The 25,632-nt window shown below is 37.0% G+C and overlaps 1 protein-coding gene across 1 annotated transcript in view; it reads right to left on the reverse strand.

Moving 5' to 3' along the window:
- Window positions 1–25,632, reverse strand: part of NELL2 (neural EGFL like 2) — a 335,790-nt gene that overhangs the window by 216,192 nt on the left and 93,966 nt on the right. Inside the window, 9 exon segments of the mRNA XM_030322242.1 lie at window positions 22,314–22,416; window positions 23,893–23,939; window positions 23,942–23,962; window positions 23,965–23,989; window positions 23,991–24,020; window positions 24,585–24,591; window positions 24,897–24,978; window positions 25,150–25,172; window positions 25,174–25,220. Coding sequence (XP_030178102.1) covers window positions 22,314–22,416; window positions 23,893–23,939; window positions 23,942–23,962; window positions 23,965–23,989; window positions 23,991–24,020; window positions 24,585–24,591; window positions 24,897–24,978; window positions 25,150–25,172; window positions 25,174–25,220 — 385 coding nt within the window.

A 25,632-nucleotide genomic window follows, 5' to 3' on the forward strand; every position in this document is an offset into this window, starting at 1 on the left:
GGGATTGAAGCTAAAAAGGTGTCCTTCTTCAAAAAGAAAGAAAGCCACTCGAAGGATATTATGTTTACCTTTTCCACTTTTTTTCAAAAATAGAATAAGTTAACAAATGTGTATTGCTAAAGATCAGATGAAAAGGAGAGGGTATGTTTCTTTATGGCTTCTAGAGCAGATGGTGTTCAGAGTAGCCCATAATTATCTTGCAGAGTGGATAAGAAGGGGAAATTTTATTAAAATTTCAAGTTATGACACTTAATTTTAAGAATTTCATATGGAGGTAGATATTTTCTAATACATTAATGCTAAAGGATTCACTGACGGAAAACAAGAAGTTTTAGGAGCTTTATAAAGCCTACTATATTGCATAAGGCAAGCAAAATCAAGCAACTCCAAAATTCCATTAATTCTATTAACAGGTGTGAATAACCAAGACTAAACAGCACTAATATAAGATAACCAGAAATGTGCACTACCAGAAAATTCACTATGTTCAGGTGAGCATTACTCATGGAAAAGGACTCCTTCTCTTTCTTTCCTCAGTGCCACTCTTTCAGGTCCCATGATAAGTAACATGGCTGACCAAAGATTTCGGACAAGCCTACTTCTTTTTATTATGTTTCTATATATCTTGGCTTGGATATTCTACACAAATCCACAGAGATAAGGTTCAATAACAATCACTACAATATTTTAAATGAAGATAACAGATTATGAATGCAATTAAGTCAGATGACTTAATTGGAATTCTGCATTTCTAAAAATGATCCAACATCAAAAGAAAATTATAGCACGAATAATTATAAAAGAAGAGTGGGCAGTATTTTGGTTCTCTCTAAAATACTACTAAAGAGCAGAAGAAATAAAAATCAGGATTTGGCAACAGCTTTCCAGTCTTAAAGTTAGAACAGAACAAAGCTCCCAAAAGGACCTCACAGAGCAGATTAAATTACCACAGAATTTCATAAAGAATTCATTGAATGCTTAAGCAGGTTTCTGTGTAGGTCAAAGAGGACCAATCAGAAAATTGAGGTCATTAAGGGATGAGAAATAGGGTAATAGGAAATAAAATATAATTATAGAGTAAGTGAAAGGGGGAAGGAAGGAATAGCAGTGTATTAACATTGTTTTGGTTTTGGAGAAATCATTTTTCCTATAAAGACTTTCAAAGACCAACTTAGATATGTTTTTCCATTTAATTATATTTTATTTTTTATATTTTGTTTCAGATAGAGATCCTGATGGCCTCAAGGGAGAGGCTCAGGTGCTAGAAGCATCTGAGCCTCTGAAGTAACTATATTCCACATATATTTCATTGGAAATCTGAAGCATACTTTATCTTCTTCTTAAAATATTCATTAAAATTAGCCATTAGCTACACATATTTAATTTCAATTTTGTTTTCAAGAAACAAATTTGTAGAACACAAAACCAGAAACTACTGACAAGATTAAATATCTGTATCTATGGCCAAGACATCATTTCATATTTTTCCTACATTTACTTCTGATTCTATAATTCTAAAGCTATATACATTATAAAAACATTATTGCTTCAACTTTAGGGAAAGTCTTCCTTAATTCACTGAAATTTAAGGTGAAAATAATGAGGAGTTCATCAAGATTTGAAATATGTATACTTGTAATTTTACTATAAAACTACAAAATTATTCTGAGCTTCAATTGGTGCATGATCTAAGCTTTCAATTTGAAAGTTTTTGCAAAAAAATTATCATAATTTTGCTTTATGCATTTCTATAAAAATCAACTACTATATAATTGTCTAAAATTATAAAATTAGTATAGGAGCTACTATAGTTAGAAAGCAATAAAAACTAAGAACTCAGTTTCATTGACATTATTAACAACTCACGCCTAGTTTTTTTCACACTTACAAGGTTATTTCACATTCATTATCTAAAATAATCACCAAGTACAGTATTTAATAATTATCAAAACAGCACCATTTAATAAGGGCTCATTTTGTTCCAGCCATATAGTTGACATACAGTATCTCATTTAAGCTCACAACAAATATAGAAATAGCCAAACAAAGAAATTAAGGTGAGCTTCAATGACATACCCAGGTTCACAATGCTCAAAAAGTGACCAGACTAGACTTCAGATCCAACGTCAGGTGCAGTTTAATTATCATGACACTACACTTTTTGCTTCCCAACAACAACAAATGTAATGGCATTCTTAGGAGACCAACAGAGTCTCAACTCTGAAAGTCCTGAAGAGTAAGTGCCCCATGACTCCGCCCAGCACTTCCAGCTCTCCTAGTTTCTTTCCCACTTCTCTAATCATTTCTCATCTACTTTTCATTCCTGACATGGTTCTGTTCTCCAACTTCCTACCTTCAGACTACATCCTCTTCTCCTGAAAATTATCTTTTCCCCCCTACACAGCATCATCAATCTTAGTTACCTTGACTGAGCCTCAATGTACCTCCAGCCGTTGGCGGCACTGACCCCCTCCTCCAAACCACAGTCAGTTGCCAAGTCAGGCACTGCCACGTTGTTGCTCCACCCACCCCCACTGCTCAGGCTTAAGTCCTCCCTACTATCCCCTAAATTACTAAGCAGGCTGAGAATAAGACCCCAGGTCCTTACCAAGGCTCACAAGGTCCCTCAGGCTCTTGTAAGTCAGGGCTCCTTTACCACCATACCTCTCAGCCTCCTCCACCACATGCCCTGGGCTTTGTGCACTCTATTAAATACAGGGGGCCAACCACAAACTTGCCCTAGAGCCCGGGCATGCACTTTCTCTGAAATAACCACATGGCTGGTCCCTTCACTGAATTCAGGTCTCAGCTTGAATGCCACCTCCTCGAGAGACCAGCACCTTGACCCATAATGTTCCATACCTTTCTCTTAACTGTTCTTCATGGTACTTTTCCTTTCATTTTATTTTTGTTTTTGTTTTTGCTTTTCATGATACTTTCAACCTCCCATCATTATAATCTATGTTGTGTTTATTGCCTTCTCCCACACACACGCCACAGAGTCAGTGATTTCAGTCTCTTTTATTCCCTACCTTGTCCCCTGCCCTGAGACCTCTGCCTAGAACATGGAAGTACTCAGGTATTTGTTCACTAAATGGATAGAGGATGGATGGATGAATTCTAACTGGTTTTCTTTCCACTCTTTTCTCCCTCTCTGACTTACCATTAACAGTTCTGTCAATGTGACTCAAAACACATCAAAACAAAACATGGAGTTGGTAAAATATACTGTATTTTTAGGGAACAGTCAGTAAGTTGGCAAAATGCCCTATGAAGAGTGGCCTAGGACTCAGCTGTGTGGCTTGCATACCTTTTAAGACTTTAACACTTACCTCACAGGACTGTCTCAGGGATTTAATAAGGTAATGAATGTAATAAGTATGTATTAAATGGTTGATGCAAGGCGCTGTTACAGCATTTGGTAAATATTAGCTACTATTATAATGGCTTGCTGGCTGCCAGTTTTCAATTGCTAGCTTAGGGCTTTAAATGTCGTGGCGAGGACTTTACATGTAAGATAGTCCTAATGAAAGTTTTGTTTTAAATTTATTCCTAATGAATTAATATCTCTAGTGAAGAAATTTTGGCGTAATGCTATTCCCTTCACGTGGAATTCCTAGGCCACATTTTTCCCTTTCAAAATGCTATCGATCTAGGGTTATAAAAACAAATTCACTCTTTGCAGGGGCAAAGTCATATTTGTGCCTCACACTCTATGCAAAGACAAACCCCTATGTATTTACATATTAAAATGATACCAGGAGAAAACTTAATGACATATTTGTCCAACCTCAAGTTAGGTTCATAAAGGAACGATGAGGTGTCATTTTACTCGTATGGATCTAACAAAAATTGAAATGATGTTACCGGTGCTGGTGAAGCACTGTGCTAACATAGCTGGCATAACTGGACACAGCCCAGTAGTTTGTGGCAAAGGTATTAAGATGATGAATAGTCTTTGGCCCAATTGTTATCTTTTCAAACACTTATCATAAGGAAACAATCCCTTGTTTAAAGGTGAACACAGAGGCAGTCTCCTCATGTTTATCACCTAAATGAAGTCCTCTTTTCCCAGACTCTACATTCGGCCAAAAGCCAAGCTTTATATCATGAAAGCTATTCCTTTTCTTTCATTTTCACTGCCACTGACTCTCATTTAAGTTCCATTACTTTTTACTTACACTACTGCACATATTTTCTAAGAATAAAATCCACAGTCCTTACCATGGGCCAATGTATGACAAGGAGTTCCAGAGTCACTACTGTTATTAGAACTCATGATTAGAGGTATACAGAAAGGAAACAAAATGATCGCTATTTATGGAAGATATGAATGACTACCTGGAAAAAAAAGAGAATCCCTGAGAAACTATTTGAACCAATAATTCAGTTGTACAATAAGTACAAAATCAATGGCTTTCCTTTATACAAATAACAACCTATTGAAAAGAATAAAGCAAAAAAAAAAATCCGTTCACTTAGCTACAGAACACATGTAAAAATACTGTAAAAAGCAACGTAAACTCACTGTATCTGCATCAGGATTTACTATTGACAACACCTGAGGCAGTTAAATTCAACAAAAAGTCAAACATCTCTTCTCCTCCCTACTCTGTGGACCAATCAGGCACAACTCTATTCGTTCCTCCTTAATAGAAACCTTTTTTTTCTTTTACATACTTACCTGCACTCCACAAATCTGTAATCTGGCCTCCTGTTTGATCCACCAAAATGCCCTCACTAAGAAAATCACTTCCATATTTTTAAAATGTTATGTATTTATTTTGAAAGAAAGAGAGAGCATGTGTGTGCGTGCACGTGTGCATGAGCAGGGGAGAGGCAGAGAGAGAGAGAAGGAGTAAGAGAATCCCAAGCAGGCTCCATGCTGTCAGCACAGAGCCTGACGATGGGCTTGAAACCTCAAACTTCCAGAACAAGACTTGAGCTGAAACCAAGAGTCAAAAGCTTCACCGACTGAGCCACCCAGTACCCCCCCCCATATTTTGAATCTGATGAAAAATGTTAAATATCATTGTTCCTGTCCTCTCAGCACTTTCCGTTATCATGTATCACTGCCTCCTTCCTAAAACATTCTTCCCTTAGCTTCCATGGTACAAAATAATTCTGATTTTCCATGTAAGTCTCTGGCAACTCTTTCTCAGACTATTTTATAAGCTCATCCACCTCTCATAGATTTTTAAATATTAGAATGACTTAAGAATTGGTCTCATTTCCCCTCATTTCCCCTCCCTATATTCTCTCCCATAGTGATTCTAACCATTCCCAGGGCTTCAGTGATCATCTACATATGGATGACTCTCATCTTCACATCTCCCATTCAGAACTTCCTTCTAAACCTCAGATTTATACATTACACTTCAATGTTTGTAAACATCCATGGGCATCTCAAACTCAATGTGACCAAAACTGAGCTCATCCACTCCTTCCAAGCCTGCTCGTAATCCAGTGCTCTCTCCTTCAGTAAGCATCAAACCATCTACCGCATGCGCAAGTCTGAGATATGAAATGCATCCATAATACATCTCTCTCCCTCATTCCGTGAGATCTAATCACTGTAAGCAATCTATTCTACTTCCTACATATTCAAATCCATTCACTTCTTTCCAATTCCACAACCATTATCCTACCCCAGACTGCAGCCCCTCTCAACTGGACTAGTGTTAATGTTTCCTAACTAATGTCCCCCACATCCCCTCCTACTCCCTTCAATCAGATTCTCATACTGCTGCAAAGTCATCTCTCTAACATATAATACTTCATCACATTTTACTGCTGTTTAAAACCCTTCAAATGCTTCCTAATGCTTTCATGATAAATATCAAGGTCTTTCAAATCGCTGGAAAGGCCATGCATTATCTGGCCACTGCTTCCTTCATCACTTTCATCCCCAAATTCTCTACTTACAGCCTCACACCCATTCACTATACTCAAGTCACACTGGGCAAGATCCACATACCATACATCATATTAGAGAATATTTTCTTTTTAATGATATCTTGTGCTCAAGAGGTGTATAGAATCAGGCTTATTTTCTCATGTATTACTGAAATGTAAGTAGATAAAGCCTTTGAGAACAATTCAGCAACATATGTCAAAATAGTACAGATTTTGTACAATGTTTGACCTATAAATTCCTATTTATTAGATTCAAACTGATATAATAATTATGGTGGTATTTTTTAAAATAGTGAAACTTGAAAAAAAATCATTATTATGCTTTGTTTATTTGGTAGAATATATTTTATTTCATGTATAGAAAGGTCTCTTTTGATAGAGACCCAACATTAATACTGCATATATAGAAACTCATCGCTGTTTTTTGCACAAGCTAAAGAGACTATCCCAGTTCAATGTTTTTTAGTTTCCTGACATGTTATCTGTGATAACTGGATTATTTAGGAAATTTTTTATCCTCGAAGTCTTCAAAATCAGAAAATAGTTTGAACTTGCCCTGAGTGAAAGTCTGCAACATTCACAACAAAGTAAACAATGTAGCAAAGATGATTCTTTCTATTCTTCTCGGGATGAATGCTATTAGCTTTCTCAATTGCTGTGCACATAACCCCCTGTTACTCTGCTTTATTAAAGCCCCACTTCAAAATAGAAAATGAATAAACTTGATCCAGTGAATAAAAATACAATCAATTATTGCTCTTGTAGATGAGGCCTCGGCATAGTAATCTAAATTTATAAATCATAATAATCCAAACTAAATATGTATAGAAGAGATGGAGTACAACAAAAATTCTTGGAAAGGGGGCCAAAATAGGGAACACCTCATTCAATAAATAATGCAACAAACATTTATCAAACATCTACAATGCATTAGACATGGTGCCACATGATGGAGATACAGATTTAAATGACAACTGAACCCTGCCTTATGTGAAATGGAATAATTCAGTTCATTGAATTATGTGACCCTGGGTTAGAAGCCTCACTCCTTATCACTCACCTAGGACCACTGTTATTTCCACCTTGACACTGGCTCGAGTTAACCGTTTATGATCCCTGCCTTTCTGGGCTAATATTCTTTAAAGGTACCATACCACATTTCTATTCTGTTCTATTTGAACCACTGCCCAAAAGGTAAAACTTCATGCCATCTCACATGCCATCTATTTTCTCCACTAGTGATGGCCTTGCACATGGCAACTGACCACTAGTTTCACCAAGCTCTTGAGACCGCCTTAGAATTCAGGCTTCACAAATGCTGAAAGTCAGTGCCAGAGTAAGAATCAGGCCCTTAATTCAGTGAAGCCAATCATACTTCATTTCCTGTCATTCTTGACCATAATCCCCCAGTTTGAAAGCAGCAAAACCAGACACATCTCTCCTGCTTTTATCTTCATATCTCTCTGGATTTCCTTCACCTTCAATCATCCTCCTAGGGCGCTGAAGATTGAAGAAACAGTTACAGATTCTGCATCCCTCAATCTATGCCCCCTTTCTATGTGATTTGACAGGTCCTCCATCATCTGTACTGGCCTTGTGACTTGACTTGCCAACAGAACATGGTAGAAGTAATAATGTCCAACTGAGTTCCTAGCCTAGGTCTCAAGAGGCTTTGCAAGTTTGGACTTTCTTAGAAATCTACAACTGTCATATGAACAATCCTGGGCTAATCTGCTCAGTTGAAAGAAGACATGGAAAGATGCTCCAGTTATCCCAGCCATAAAAGTAATGCCACCACAAACAAACCAGCTGAGCTAACGGACCAGCTAACTACAGATGCATAAGCAAGCCCAGCCAAGATTAGACTAACCAGATCAAGCCTTCTCAAAAATTTCCCAAGTGAATCCAGACCAAATTTCCAAGCAGCCAACATCTCTTCGGACCCCTAGTCCCCCTTCTCATTAATATCACCTGTCTATGATAGTCCCCAACTTTGAAACCTAAAAACAGTCTTCCTCTCCAATCTGTCTTGGGAAATTTTGGCCTTTGGAATACTTGTTCAACACCTAGAATCTGAGTTTGCTTGCCTCCTTGTATACAGTGAATTTCATGCCCTTGTCACGTAAGTATCCATACCCATACCCATACCCTTGAGCTTGTCAATACCCAAAATTACTCCAACTCTGAAATATTTCAAACCTTAAACCATGAGATTGCTTTCAGTCATACATACAAAATAACAAACAAGAATAACTACAAAAACTTTTTCTGTGGTATCCATCAAAGAGTTATCTCAAAAAAGTTACCAGAATCATACACACATATGCCTAGGCATTTAAAACCATTTAGGGGCAGATAATTCTCCTGGTATATAAAAATCATCTAGAAGCATAAACGAGAGAAAACAACCCAAGAATATTTTTAAAAAGAAGAGTGGTAGATCATGGTAGACTTGTTTTCCAAGATAATAACTCTTCTACTAGAAAGCTACAACAATTAAAATGCTGTAGAATAAGTACCGTAAGAGACAGATTAATAGAGAATAATAGAAATCCTAGAAATTAGTTCAAATACATGTAAGTATTTAACATAAGATAAAGTAGAGAGTTAATCAGTGAACAAAAGATTGTCAACAAATACTACTGGAATTATTAGCTAACTTGTTTGACAAACAAAAAAAACTTAACAAGAATTATTATCTCATGTACACAAAAATAAACCCCAGCTTATTTAAATTTAAAATGAAAAAAACAGGGGCCATTTGGAGGTTAGGAGGTAAATATTTTTATAAATAAAAAAGGCTTTTTTTTAGTATGCGCAGAAAATCCAATTACATAAAATCTTAAATCCTTATGTTGAAAAACACTAAATAAAAGAAGCAACATTATAAAAATATATTTGTAACATACATAATAGATGATTTTTATTACAAAATGAGCTCTCACAAACCAAGAAGCAAAAATAATTAAATTTTAAAGTGGATGATATCCATGAAAAATTAATTTAAAAAATACAAATTTCCAACAAACATGTAAAAAAAAAATTCAGCAATCCGGAATTTTGCTTCTATTTCTTACCTCTGTCCCAGACTCCAGAATCACACGTACAATTGCTTGCTCTGCATTTCCATTTAAGGGGTTAACACACCTCTTAAACAGAACATACCTAAACTGAACTCTTTATCTTCACCACTCTCCCACATCCGGCCAGATTAGCAGCCTTCCCCATTGTGGCTAATAGCAACCTCATCCTTCTACTTCCTCAATCCAAAACCTTTGGAGTCATCCTGACTCTTCTCTTTACTCATGCCCATATTAAGCTATCAGAAAGTCCTATTGGCTCTACCTTCAAAATATATACAGAATCTACTTCCTATCACCACTACCTATTGAAGCTACCATCATTTCTTGTTTTGGAGAATTACAAAAATAGACCTGCCTTGTTTAAAATATGTAACTTGCATCCTAATGCCCTTAGGGTAAAAATAAAAAGTAAAACTCTTACCTCTCCAGCTGCATTTCACATCATGTTCTCCGCACATCAGCAACACTGGCCTCCTTTATACAATATCCTATCTCCTTATACAGAGCGCTTGCATATTACATTTTCTCAGCCTGAACATTCTTCTCTTCACTAGTGTAATGCTATTGGTTCATCAGATCTCAACTGCAACATCATTTTCTGAAGGATGCCTTCCCTGATCTCCTTGCTAGGCAAATTTCACTTATTACAGACACTTTACCAATAACGCACTGCTACAACACTGCATTGCATATTTGATCATTATATGATTCATGTCTATCTCCCAACCTGATCATCACATCTTCAAGGATAGAGAGCAATCTTATTTTGCTCATCACTGTAACCCCAGTGTCTAGCAAAGACTAATTCATAGAAGGTGCTTAATAATTATTTTCCAAATGCATAAAAATTATGGAAAAGAGACTCAATGGTGGGATACCATTTCACCTTTAATTCCATATGCATAGAACAATCACCCCCCCTACTACTATTTCTAGAATTATTCCAAGCTATCTAACTCCTAAATTCACTGCTGGGCATATGGCAAACTCAGCCAGGACAGTTAATCCAATTCTTACATTCTACTTCACATTCACTGACTGTCTCCCCCAGCTCCAGGTCCTTGACCACTTAGGAATCATGGGCTGCAGGGACATGAAGAGATGAAATCAATCAGTGAACAAGTACAATGTCCATCTTGTTCTATACTAGCCCACCCCCTCCCTTCTTTTCAACCAACAAATAAAAGTGACCTTTCTGAGATTCAGGGCCTGAGAAATTCTGGAGGTAGACTCCACGCATAAACACAAATGGGAAATTCGTAATACTGTTTGCTGTGCACTGACTTAATTTGTGATCAGAAAAGTTCAGTTTTTTATTGGTTTAAAAACATGATGTTTACCCACAAAATAATATGAAAAGAATGTGTTACCCTCTGCATTTTTCCCCCTCTTCCTCCAAGCATAAGAAAGAATTAGCTTTGCAAATGTAACAATAACAACTCAGGCAAAAAAAAAAAAAAAAAAGAGTTTGTGTTTTGGGCCTTCTTACAAATAATGCTATCATATGTTATGGGGACCTGAAATTGGCCAAAAAGACTTGACTGGTTGAATAAAAACTGAGAGAATATCCGCACACACTGGGTTTCAGCATCGCCAGGTACATTTGTACAGGCTCACTAACTCCTCCCAGATCACCATCTCTGAAATAAACTCAGGAATCAAGAGGCACAGGGCACAACTCTAAAGACACGGATTAATGGGAGAACTTCTGCAAAGGAGGAAAGGGAATTTAAGCTTGTGGAAAATGTGTTGTCCTAAACTTTTCTAGTACTGGGTTGCTTTTATTAATCTTCTTCCACTTACAGGACCTACAATAAAAAAACCAGACATCAATGTATGTGGGACATGCATAGTTACAAGTTGGATGAGAACAGTTTAATTTAACACTGAGACAGCACAATCCATCTCAGCAGAGCCACCTGGCATAAACTAAAACTATATATCTTATGAGACAGAAGCAAGCTACTAAAAGCCTGGGAAAGCAGACTGATGTGAATTATTCCACCAAGCCCATTTAGAAAGAGACCTCATCTAATGAAAATGCAAAACCGTCAAAAAAAAAAAAAAAAGATTTGGGGACCAAGGAGGAAGCATTCACCATGATCACCGACTTTGAAGAATTCTAGTTAACATGTTTTTAAGTTCTAATTCAATATGATTTTCTTGTTCTTTCTTTACCAAAATCAAATAAAAATCCAATCAGAAGATATTCGCTTTTGAGATTTCTTTTCCTGAACCATCAAAATCAATGGTTTCTGTTCCATATAGGGGGCCCAACAAAGTAATGAAAGGTCGTGCTTCCTAGAATGACACAGACACTTCATTTTAGTAATGTGTACTAATTTACAGTTTTGTTCCCCTTCTTACTGCGTATAGAAATAGTAATACTAATCCTAAAAGTGTATTTCCTAGGAATTTATGTATCCTTCGAACATGTGATTAGCGCTGTCTCCGGAACATCATGAATTGTTCATTTCTCCATTCAAACTCATCTTCTACTTCTGCTAATGAGATACGTCACACATCACATGAGGCAGTATATGAAAAACACAGCATGTGTTCAGAGTGTGGTGTTCCCACTCCACTGACTACGTTATCTCAGGCAAGTGAAGGAGCCTCCCTAAGCTATGGTTTCCGCATCTTCACAACAAGCAAGAGAAATAATCCATGGCAAGTTCTTGCACTCAGAATATACTTAATAAATGCCGGCTTAAAACATAAACCCTAAAGCGGGTGTTCTGTGGCCTTACTGCACACTCGAGATTCAGGAGAGGAAGAGGAAGCTCCGTGGAGAAAATGGGCAAGGACAGCACACCCACTAGCTAAGTCTTTGCTAATTAAAGTGTGTTCCATGTCTCAGCAGGGTGACCATCACCAGAGAGCTGATCAGAAATGCAAACTCTCAGGCTCCACCCCAGAACCACTGAATCATAATTTTCATTTTAACAAGATCCCTGGGTGATTCATATTCCCATTAAAATCCGAGAAGCACTGAGCTAAGTGATGTGCTCCTGCACGCAGGGCTCATAATTTGTTGGACAAAAAATTCAAGTCTCAGTAAAATTATCAGTGTATGTGTCATGGATCATTGGGGTCACTTCCCAATGGTTAAAAGGATAAATATTCCATGTGTGTGTTATATATTATGGTGTGTGGACTTAACATTCTCTCTCCTGGGTTGCTGAGTTTGTTGCACAAGTGTCGTGAGATATCTCTTTACAACTTGAAAAAGTATTTATAAGTGAGGGCCATTCTGAAGCCAGCCCGCCCAGAATTTTCTTTTTACACTATCAGTATAACTGAAGTCTAAAACAAACAGTAAGCCCAAGATCTGAACTCCAAATCCTAAAAATATTTGTATGGCCTTATGGCTTAGGCCAAAACTCCAGAGACCAAGTAGCCAGTTCCCCAGTAGAGGCAACAGTTTCGGTAACTGGGGTGAAGAGGGTGTGGGTAGGAGCTGCTACCATTTAAAAGCAAGACCTAGGCAAAGACTCTAACGTGGGTAGAATATTTGAGGAGCAAGCCATGGAATTACAGCAGCCATTCCTACAAACAGATATTTCACAAGCCCAACGTTCCTGAGTTGGATGCAGTCCCATTCCTACGGCCTCTAACTCCAGAACAATTTCTTACAGCAATTTCATGTGATTTCATGTGCCTTTTTTCTATAGTTAAATAGTTTTGAATTTGGGGCCAGCTTTTGCCCACAATGAAATGTGCCTGAATTGCACTCTATCACAAAACCGTCTCTAAACTGAGAAAGAAAATTCCTTTCTGACCCTTCCTCACACTGAACTCCTATATCATTGTGTTTTCTTCATTTAATTTTTAATCTATGCTAATTTTATACAGTCCGTAAATATATTCTGGACAACACAGGCCACACAAAGTATTCAAGGCATCCAGCAGGGAGTCCAGTGTAGCCAAGTTACCATTTTATACGTTTTGCTAGGATGGTAGGTGTTGTAACTTTCTTATGCAATGGGCACTGTGATGTGCACTTACTTTTATTATGCAATGGTTCTATCCGAGTTTCTACTTTCTACATAATTGCCAAAATCAACTTGTAAGCTGCTTTAAATGGCACATATCTTATTTTTCCTATTCTGATTTCAAAATGCCATTTTGTATGATCTCTATTGAGGAGAAAATAAGCCCATTTTTAAAACAATTACCTAACAACACTTCAGATAAGAAGCTGTATTTTTCTGCCTAACATAAGTGTTTTTCTTCTCTTTTAAATTGAGTCTCATATGAATGATATCTAGATTATCACTCTTTTGCTTTGCTATAAATCTGAAGTCTCCTCACTTGTTTCAAAGCCTTACACCACTAAGGAAGACTAACCTCCTGATCACCTAAAGAGTCACACTTTCGGTTTCCTAGAGTTGTGTTAGACAGCATGATTTAATTACTATTACGGACAGATTTGCATAAAGCTTTTTTCTGAAGAGTTTTAGGCCATTTAAGCAATGTCATTAGATGCGCAGAGAAATTCTTTTGAGAAAATGTAATGGAGCATGAAAAATAACAAAAATCCACAAAATACATTTATTCAAGAATCTTAATAATGAAGAGAAATTACAATTCAAAGTGAAGAACTAGAGGCTGAATACTCTCTATTATTTTAAAATAAAAGATGATTAAATAGGCACAGCATAATGCCTCAGAATCAGAGGGCAGCACTCAGTGTTATGTCTTCTGGAAAACTATGCTCATTTCAGAAAAAAAAATAGATTCAGTATATTCTTTGCCATCTATGGAATTTACTGAAGATACAGAACAGCAATTAATTTTAACGATAATCTGGGGCGCCTGGGTGGCGCAGTCGGTTGAGCGTCCGACTTCAGCCAGGTCACGATCTCGCGGTCCGTGAGTTCGAGCCCCGCGTCGGGCTCTGGGCTGATGGCTCGGAGCCTGGAGCCTGTTTCCGATTCTGTGTCTCCCTCTCTCTCTGCCCCTCCCCCGTTCATGCTTTGTCTCTCTCTGTCCCCCAAAAAATAAATAAACGTTGAAAAAAAAAATTAAAAAAAAAATAATTTTAACGATAATCTCATACAAACTCATACTAGACAACATTGCAGTAAAATAAGCAAGTTCAGCCTGCCATAGACCATCTATCTCTCATTAAAGTATCTCCCATGAATTGATATTACCTTGTCAAGTTGCTGCATAAAGAGAAAAAAGCCATCCTGATGCCCTTTTAAAGACCTACTGACACTGAAGAGACAAATGTTTTCAGGTTTCCCTCAGCACTGCCACCTAGTGCTCCTCGTGGAAGGGGGAACCAGCTTTTTGCGGAGTAATTTGGCAAACTTGGCAATATTTAAAAGTGCCATAATCTTTGACCCAGCAATTCCATCATTAGCAATTCTCCCTGTAGGTAAGACCACATAAAAATGCACCAAGACTGGGGTATCTGGGTGGCTCAGTGGGTTAAGTGTCTGACTCTTGATTTCGGCTCAGGTCATCGTCTCACAGTTGTGAGATTGAGCCCCACGCTGGGCTCCATGCAAGAGTGGAGTCTGCTTGGGAATTTCTCTCTCCCTCTCCCTCTCTGTCCCTGCCCAGCTCATGCTTTCCCTCTCTCTCTCAAAATACATAAATAAACACTTTTTAAATGCACCAAGACTATTTATAAATGACATCCTGCAATATCATTTTTAATAAGAAAAACAACAACAAACTAAAATATCCTGTGATGGAGAAAAAATAAAATTATAATAAGCCATACATTGGAGTAATATTCAGCCATTTAAAAAGTTAGTTGATATGCAAAAATCTCCAGGATAAAGTCCAGGAAAATGTGTGATATCATTTACCGTATATGAAAAGCCTACACATGCATATGTGAGTGGGTGCACTGAGAATCATCTGGAAGGATACACAAGGACTAAAAGTTTGCGAGAGGAGGAAGAAAAAGGGAGACTTTTATGTTTTATTTTATATCTTTTTGGATGGATCGAATATTTATTGTATGCATGCATTATTTTTAGGTTAAAACATTAAAAATGCTATACTAGGATTATGAAGAATGATAGAGTCAGATAACTTTATACTACTTTGGACTGTGGAGTAGAAGACACAGCAACTAAATCATTGTGACACTGTCATCATCCTCTGATTCAGCTCTGCCTTTTCCGGGCATCCCAGCTCTGATACAAGCTGACTACTAACAGTCATTTTTTTTGTTTTTCTAAAGGTCATTAAAATGTATCATGCAATGTCTCCTATAGTCATTAATCTGAAAGCTATATTGTTAATTATCCTTGCTTATTGATAAATTGCCAGTTCAGTATTTTTCCACCGATTTGACATTTATCAAGATATTGAAAGATAGCATGACCAACTGCGTTTTTGAAGAGTTTATGAAAAAGTATTAGCAAAAATTAATTGTAGTGTTTAAGAAGCCCACAGAATTATCTTGATGAACTCTCTTTAATAAAACGTAGTTGATTTGTCTTTAGTGAAAATATTCCTTACCATAAGCTTAATTACCTTGAATAAGTAAGGCATAAGTGGACTATTTTCTTGCCCTTTTTTCACATATGCATATAGATTTAGAGTATATTTATAGTATACTAATTTATAGTATATTAATTCTACAACTTATCCAATATTACTTTAAATGCTAAATTAAGTTAATTTAGGGGAGAAGAGACTGAATCCAAACCAAATGTTGGGGAACAACATCAAAAAAACATGACCACTGATTGACCCAGGAGCTGGACCCAGGCACTCGGAGGATCCTCACCTCCTCCCCTGCCTTGGAACGTGGATTCTGCTTGCCTTCCTCACTCCCAAAATGATCCAAGGGCTTAGCCTTGAGATAACGATGTGGGGTTAAAAACATCTGCACTACAGACTGTATACGTGACTGAATCCAATTAGGGCTTCTTTACACACTTTGAAGATTTGAGGGCAATTGCAGGAATCCATTCATCTTGCCACCCAAGACAAGCCTCATCTCTAAGTTCCCTTTGCTATTATTAAAACTTCCACCTACCAACCTGGAGTGGCCTGCCTCTTTCTTCAGTCTCCCCCTGCCCTCTGCTTGAGGGGGCTAGTTTTAGATTATCCCTGCTAAGCTCCCAAGAGGTACACCAAGGTTGTACACTTGATTTATTGCAACACCATAAGGTTTCAGCTCATTCAATTGTTCGCTGTCACATAATATTCTCTAATAACTACAGATTTTCAGAAAGCTTTCTAAAAATACTGCCTCTGATAGTAAAACAACACATTGTCCTTTTGATTGCTATTTCTATCTTTTACATTATTGAGGAATGCCTCAGTCAGCACTGGCATTCTAACCATGTAGCCCCTTGTGTCTCCATAATGCCAACTAATTTATAACTGTGTTCATGCATGAGAATCTCACGTGCATACTGCATATTTCCCATGCTTCCAGCATTACTGTAGAGACAGCTAAGTTTATTGGTTGTGTTGCTCCAAAATGATTTTCTTTTTTAATGTAACCTATATATATATTATATAATTGTTTTCTTTATTCCAAGAACAAAGAAACTCTTGGTGAATTATATCCCACTGGTTTTTGTTCCTCATCCCCATATTTACATATTCAGAAGTCTCTGAATCAGTTTTTTGCACTGTCACTCCATTTTTGAAAAATCTCCAAATTACATAAGTGGCAGTCACTTAATCTCTGTCCCCACTTTTCTATGCAGTTTAAGTGACAGAGCTAGAATCATCCGTATTTGCACACTAATGTGAACATAAAAGAGTTAAATCTCCCAAACTAGTCTCTTTGGAAAATGCACATATAATATAATCTACTTTTCTATTATTTAAAATTAATGAAAATTTAAAAATTAAATTAAATTAATGAAAATACCCATAAATATATGAAAAGTTTACCATCTTCATTAGTCATCAGGGAAATGCAAATTTATTCTTCTATTTAAAAAAAACTTTTTTTAGCATTTAATTTATTTCTGAGGGAGAGAGAGAAAGAGTGTGAGCAGGGGAGGGGCAGAGAGAGATGGAGACACGGAATCTGAAGCAGGCTCCAGTCTCTGAGCTGTCAGCACAGAGCCTGACACAGAGTTTGAACTCACAACCCATGAGATCATGACCTGAGCTGAAGTCAGACACTTAACTGACTGAGCCACAAAGGTGCCCCAGGGAAATGCAAATGTAAACTACAATATAATATCATGTACCAACATCATTTATCATAATGCTTAAAATAAAAAAGATAAAAAATGCCAAGTGTGGGTATGGGTGTACAACAATGGGAACTTTCATATATTGGCGGCAGAGTAAACTGGTATAACCACTATAGAAAATGGTTTGTCAAAACAATTTTACAAGAGGTTAAAACAGTTTTACCATTAGATAAAACAGTCTTAACCTATGAACAAACAGTTCTACTCAGGTATATACCCATCAAGCATGCATAACACCAAAAAACATGTAAAGAATGTTTATAGAAGAAGTATTTTTTAACTATTTTTTTAATGTTTACTTATTTTTGAGAGACAGAGTGCGAGTGGGGAGGGGCAGAGAGAGAGAGGGAGATAGAAACCGAAGCAGGCTCCAGGCCCTGAGCAGTCAGCACAGAGCTTGACGTGGGGCTCGAACTCACAAGCCGCAAAATCATGACCTAAGCTGAAGTCGAATGTTCAACCGACTGAGTCACCCAGGTGCCCCTGGAAGGACTATTTATATAGCCCCAAACTGTCCTTCAGTAATAGACTGGATCATGGTACATTAATGCAAATAGAATATATATAGCAATAAGTATGAATAATTGACATCTACATGGAAAAATATAGATGGATCTCACAAACAGGATTTTGAATGGAAGAAGCCAGACATAAAAGAATACAAAATGCATGATAAATTGGTTCTTAGTATCAGCCTTGGTCAAGATTTATCCAAAATACTGAGGAAGAGAGTGGCCTTGAAAAGCGTAGTCTTCTACATCAGAACACAATTTGGAAAAAATAATTACCTTGCATTATATACTGTGTGATTTTAGAAAAGTCATTTAATCCCCCTGGCGTCATTATTCCTCTGTAATATAGAGATAATGAAGCCTTACCTCCCCAAAAGCAAATGACTGTTTTGAAGATCTCTAAGGTCCTGTGTAGCTTTATATCTATGACTCAATGAGATGGTTTCACTTCTTTGTACTTTCATGAATAAAAACAGAGTTCTTTTAACAAAACAATAATAGCTGACATGGTTTTAAGCCACTTTATACATATGTATTACTTATTCAGTCCTCACATTTCATACTAACCCCATAAATAGGTATAAACTGTTCTCTTCCTTTTACAGATAAGGAAACTGAGGCTCTGAGAGGTTTGATAACTTGACCCAAACTGCACAGCTAATTCTGCTAGGGCCAGAATACAAACCCAGAAAATCTCACTCTATTACTCACATACTTAACTACTCAATATGCAAAGACAGTATAAGAACTCCATTTTATCTAAGCTGACAGGACTTTTTAAATTAACTTTAATACAATCTGTTGTCTAATCACCACAGAGCATGTGAAAATGTCATCTATGTTATGGATTGAAACTCTAATTTTTTCAATCAAAGGAATGATGATTTTAATTATTCATATAAATCTGGCCTCTCTGAGACAGTACTAATTAAAAAAACTATCGCTACTGAACAAGCACCAGCCAATTTTGATGGTCACATTCACATTTCCCATATTTGATGCTGTTCTAGAAAAAGAGGGGAAATCAGCCTTCCTTGTTATTGTTGTTTTAAACACAGCCTCTTCTGCAAAAGACCTTATAGTATTAGTTCAGATTACTGAATTTTTTTTTATTTCAGTTGACTTTCTGTAACTTTCTGTTTGCTATAAGTTACGTCAATTATTTTCTGACAACTGTTTTTTTAACTTAGACTGAGATTTTACATACTTCAATTAGTTGGACCTCATCCTATTTCAGAGTTAAAGTCACCCACAATATTTATACTTTGCATTTTCGAGAGTTAACTTGCATCTGTGTCCGTCAGTCTCATTGTTGACTAGTTGAGAGCCTGTGACTGGGGTAAAGGATGCAGGGATGGTGTTTGCAAGGGGAGAAGAGAGGGAGAAAGGCAAATCCTGCTTACTTTGCAAGCAGCCTAGACTCAGCCAGGACTCTCAATGGTTTTGCATGGCAAGCTGAGTTACCAGCGGATAAAAGTAGATTACTTAGATTAATTGTCCCAGATGGTCTTAAAGAAGGAAGCAGGCTTGAAAAGCACAGCACTTCTAAATGGAACTTCTCTGGGACTTCTAATCAATTGTGTGTTCTTGGAAAAGTCGTGCACTCACTCTTATTAGGAAGATGGAAGCAATGCCTGCCTCATACAGTTGTTGCGAAGCTCAAACGAGGAACAACCGATGGAAGTGAGATGACTTCATTGCACTGTGATTATCGCTGCCTTAATTATTTAGTGTTGGCATTTCTGCCTTTAGAACTTCTGTTTCAGTTTAACTCCACCACAATAGCTCAAGGGTGGGGGCAGGAAGAGGCTTAGCCCCTCCTTCCAGCACTTTCCCTTCTTAGATTCAAATAAAGGAAAGTACAGGCTTGGTTCTCTCTGACTTCTTTCCCAGAACAACAACCTTCTTACTATTCACCAGTATTTATATTTGGATAAAGAGCTAAAGCTGAAGTTACAGAGGGAAAATATAAAGCAGACTGCAAAACAGGGCTGCTCAGAGTTGCACAAAACTCTGCCGAAGCAAGCCCGAAAGCATTGAATAAAGAACACCAAAAACCGACTTGCCACATGCACTTCTTTTGTTCATTTCAATCTTGGCAGAGTAAAATTCAGCAGTCGGGTTATGCGTTTTCCCTTCCAAGGACTTGAGAAACAAGTGATTAATCTCTTTAAGCAGTTCTCAGTAAAGAATATATTTTGTTAATTTTATGTCATTACAAAGGCTATCGAGCAAGAGCTGCAGACAGGATGAGTGCAGGGTATAAGAGGAAGGCTTCGGTTTCTCTTTTTAAAAATAAAAACCACACAGCTTAATTTATACTCCACTGAAATGAAGTTCTCATAAAATAGAGCAATGATAATACTGAGAAAATGTACATAAGAAAATGAGATGTTTCCTTCCCCTCACATGAAACAGTGAGACTGTCTCTCTCTCTCTCTTTCTCCCCCCTCCCCTCTCTCATAGCTATTTGCTTCTCTCAGCACATATGAAAATCTGAACAATCTAAACAAGTCAGTTAATGATTATTAAATTTATTTTAGATGTTATTTTTTTCTTTTATAAAACAAATTTTTGCAAACTTTTCAGAAGCATATTTCCTGAAGTATTTTTTACTGACTAGCTTTTAAATTGTGCATGGGGAGACACATTCCCAAATAATCTTTAGGAATATTTACCATATGAACTAAATTCTTATTTCCCTTAGGGAAAAAAAAATTCTGTAGGTGTTTACAGAAAATTTCTTGTTGGCTCTTGTAAAACGCTGAATTCATCAGAATTAGAAGCACTTCGAATACTCTAACTACAAACAAATACAGGCACAAAACCTCTGTATTCCATGGCACTCATATCACTGAATATAAGCAGAAAGACAAAGTCACTTTATCCTTAATACTTTTAATGATAGAAAATGAAAGACTCAAATAAATTATTTTGGCATTTCTTCAGTGATGCTGTGGTCCCTTCACTGATTACTTAGCTTTCACTACTATATATGAGACAAACACAATCGATTTTCAATCATTAACACCAAAGTCTGCCAGGAGTACTCTGTATTAATAAATCTCAAAATATTTTACCATTTCATTAAGTCTAAATGCATGTTGTTGGGAAGATTTCAAGCACTGTCTGATTTAGTAGGCAGCTTACTGTTGGTAATAAGAGACAAATGGTAAAATCAGAATTGAAATTCACTACTTCTGACTAATGCATCTATCATGATGGTCCATTATTCCAATCAGCCTGTCTCTAATAAAATTGACATCACTTAATGCAAATCTATTATATTCAGGGGTAACAATGTAGAAATAAATGTGGAAAGAAGAATAAAAGAAGTTAAAGCAAAAAGTATGATAATAAGTCCCGTTATTGTCATGTTAGGAATATTCCCCCTCCTGCCTCCAACTATGTACAAAGAAAACTACAGAACATCACCACAAGCTTTTAGGGACTAAGACAAGTTCAAGGAAAAACTCAGATTACTCCTCACCAAGGAAATTAGCTTGTGACATGTGTAAGAAAATTGCATTCAGTCCTTCCTGGTTCAGCCAAACTTACTTGACTAGGCTAATGTACGTTCATGAAATGGATTGGCTTCAATGTAAAGACTAATAAAATTGAATATAAATGAACTCCTGAGGGAATTAAATCAATGGACTACAAAGCGACTTCCTGATTTTTCCCTGATAACTCATCACCCTCACCAGAGTAGGAGATGGCAATGGTAAATGGAGCAGGGTGAACAAAAGCCCTAGCAAAAGCAAACATTCATTCTCTTTCCCCTCCTTCCCTCGCCCTTTCCATCCCCTCCCCTACTTCTCTGTCCTCCTATGTACATGGATGATTAGTCTGCATTTACGTAGTCCCGTATATTCTACAAACTTTATAACATTGGGTTTGCATAGGTTACTATTCTTTTGTACAAAAATAGGTAAATTTTAAATGCTCCTTTTAACAAGAATTTAAGGACAGTCTTTTACTGTGCAAGTACATAAATGCAACAATCTGTTATTGAACAATGTTATAGAACCCGTTCAAGACAGCTATGAATTCAGACAGCATTTCCTGACATCAGAAGTGAACCGCACAGCTACTAAAGTCAAAAGAGCTTTCTCACTCAGTAGTGTGAGCCTTTTTTTATGAATTAACACCATGGCCCCATTCATACTGGACGGTCCTATGACAACGTGGACCTCTGTGGTTTGAGCTAATGGAGTTGGCATAGTGTATGCTATCAAAGGTCACTTGCATTGTGGGTTTCTTTGGTCATCGTGGCTGAGTATGGACCATCCTTAACCTATTTTTGGAGGCATCTGTATCAAGTCGTGTAATGAGAGAATGTCTACCACTAAATTTCTTACATATCTTTCCTACTACTGTCACTACACAAAACAGATCCCGCCGAGAAAAAATATTCCTGTTAAATACAAGTATAGCATTTTTAAATGGAAAACAACTGATCACCAGAGTACAGAAGGTATTCTACCTATTTGCTTCATTTCTAAAAGCCATTTAGCTTGCCCAGATCAAACCAATGATGGGTGCATATTTATTAATATGAAGCTGTATTTTTGCAAAAAAAAAGTATTCATCATAAAAGTTATGCTCACATTTGCATTCCTTGCAGCACTTGCCATCCACGTATGCAAGAGCCGACTTCAGTGGGCAGTCAGGAATTGGGCAGATCAGAGTTTCACACTGGATAGTTCCATTCTGAGAAGAAATAATATTTAAAGAATTTCCAAGTTGCAGTTTGATAGCCTGGAAGTATTTTTTAATCGGTTTCTAAGGTTCAAACTCTCACATAAAATGTCATAAATACCACTATCCTCTGGTTTTTACACAGTAAAACCCATGATACAGAGCCCACAGTAATACAGAGTGGGTCCTAACACAGTTGGTGACTGGCTCCCATGTTCTGTCCAGTGACGATCCTAATAGATAGCGTTCTCCCTTCTGTTGTGAGGTGGATGAGAACATGGGTCAGGGACACACTGACAGTGAAACAGGAAGCAAGGGGTAAGCCTCACGTCCGCCCAGATTACTCACTAAATGAGAACTGACAAACCAGATTTCTGGAATAGCTGCTGCCATCCTGCAGACGCAGTCTCAGGACCCAGAATCTTCCCGTGGATGGTTAAGCACCTCCATAGGGCAGTGCTGACAATCACCACAAGAAGCACCAAAATGCAAACAGTATGTCAGGGAATTATTCCGGAGGTCATTCAGGCAGGTAGCTGTTTCTCCAGTCACCTCACTGACCTCACTATACACATCTTGCATTTTACTCAAGTCAATTTTTGTCCCCCATTATCAGGTTGGGAAGGCTTTACTGTATTTGCAAAGTGCTATAATTTTTCTGGGACCAGAATATGTTTCTGAACAGAAATTATATAATGCATGCACGCACATGCACACACATATGACTAATTTCAGACGTATCTTTGACTTTTTAACATGCACAATATTCTGTTTTTGAACAAACTTGCTGAACTTGGAGAAATGTCTTTTTATAGGCTAATTCACACAGACCTCTGGCTTCTTTCCAGTAAATGAGTTTTAACAGATGAATTCAGATGAAATGTAAAAGTTCAAAACCGAGCTAGTCTTGAACTTTTCTTTGAAAATGAATCTACTTTTGAAAGAATAATGCACTAAATATTTCTACTTTAATAGTGTGCAATTAGAGAAGTCATATTTATTTAAGTCATCTAATTTTTATTCCACTGTATTTGTAAGCATTTAAAGATTATCTTATGTATTTAAATTCCATTAATTTTTGGTATGATCCAATCTGGTCATAATATCTCATGCTGCATAGAGTTTAGTTTTATTAAATGCATTAATAAACACATGACGGGGAAAATCCCTCAAAATGTTAAGGATAACAGATAGAATCCTTTGGGAATGACCTTTACTAACCCAATTTAAATTTCTAACTTCATGTGTGCACAAATAAACTTAAACTTTATAGCATTCCTAAACCATAATCATCTTTATAGGCTAGAAAGTGTCTTTAATAATGCAACACACAGTTCTTTAGATTTGACCGGGTGTTGCTGGCACTTTAGTTGTTGTGTCTTGAGGAAATGGGTCTTGAAATTTTCATGATTACATTGTTTTAATAAATTTTTTAAAGAGTTGGGGGCATCTGAGTTCCCTTAGTGTGAACTCCAGCAGAAGCCCTACCAGGCATGTGCAGTTCTTACAGCCGTCTGTCCAGGACTCAAATTCTCGTAGGTGGTTCCCTTCATGGTCAGGTCCTTTCACAATAGCACTGATCCAAATCTATTCATTCGCTGCTCAGCTCGAGACAGCTGTGACACAAAGGAAGGGGTTTGTATTGTTCACCATTCCAGCAACACAGAAATGCAAAATACATCAGGAGGCCATCTCATTTTTTTTCAGTTGTATAGCAGTAATGATAGCTGTGCTCATCTATTATTTTACAAATACGTTTAGCCAAAATTTAAAAGAGAAAGATCCCCCCCTTTCCTTTTTGTAAATTTGTTCCTGCCTTTTGAAAAAAAAAGCATAATTTATAGGATATAAATGAAGGCTACGTAAAAAATGGCATCATTCACAATGAGAAAAGCATTTTCCACTTTAAAAAATGTCTCATTCATGGAATATGGTTTACTCAAGTGAAAAAAAAACAAATTCCAGAACTTATATTGTGTCAGAAAAAAATCACGCTACAACTTGCAGGTTCCCAGTAACTACCATGCAAGATGAAAAACAATCTGGTGAATTGCAAGTAAACTTGAAACATGCATAGGACAGTGAATACTCTACAACAGCAACACTGTAGTAGAAAGCATTTGTGGGAACATTTCCTTGGCAAAATTCTAGTGTCCATATCCTTTACAAAGCCCCCTCACCTCTGTCCTTACAAAGAAAAATAGTAAAAATAAATAATAATAAAACTAAAATAAACAATAAATTCTACTGTAACAAGCAGTGTAAAAACCAGGTAATCAGTCTCATTTATGATTTACTGAATCATGTGCTATACAGATGGCTAGGGTTTGAATATTTATAAGCCCTCTCCTCAGGCAGAGATACAGATTCGATGCCAACAAACAATATAGTGTAAGAAAAGTCCTCAAAGGTGAACATTTGTGGTTATAAAAAAACTATAAAGAACATCAAGGATCTTGAGCTCCCCACACTATATTCTAAGTAGCTTTTACCTTGGCTGATGTTTGGCTAAAATGTCCTGCAGCTCCATGATTTTCTGCACGAGCCCATGGAAGTCATTGCAGGTTGGACATGCTGGAATTACAAACACTACATTGGTCAAGTTGTATTTATAAGGAGGGTCAATCTAGTTAAGTCTATGCTGACAACTAATATGTGGGAACTCCAATTTCAAAGTGACATTCTGGACAAAAATAAGCAAGAAGCACACTTTTCATCACACAGTGCAAGAACTAATGGACTTACTGCGATTAAGATCGGGCACTGAGCAATAAATCCTTGGGCATGACAAGTAATTGCACATCTTGCATTATACCCTGTGTGCGAAAATTTTAAAAAAGACGTATTACTTTCATCTACCCAAATTATGTTCTACAGTCAGTTCATGAAGGAAAACATTACAAGATAGACTCACCAAGATCCCTGAACAAAATCTTTTTGAATACATTACTTCTATTCCAAACCAAAGGGAAAGAATTACATCAGCAAAATAGATGGTTACCCACGTATTCTCCTATGATAATATTTTTAAAGCCTTAAGATTAAATGTCAAGATATAATTAATAGGGAACAGGCATGTTGTTTTGAGAAGTTATTTTAGTTAGCTACTGGAGAAAGGCTTGAAAATGACCTTTAAAAATCACCCGAAAAATCACTTCTGGTTTCAGCAACAGTGAAACGGGTACCAATTTAATTAACTGCATCATCAGAAAGGAAGAGACAGAAAAA

Source organism: Lynx canadensis, chromosome B4, assembly GCF_007474595.2.
Source record: "Lynx canadensis isolate LIC74 chromosome B4, mLynCan4.pri.v2, whole genome shotgun sequence".
NCBI lineage: Eukaryota > Metazoa > Chordata > Mammalia > Carnivora > Felidae > Lynx > Lynx canadensis.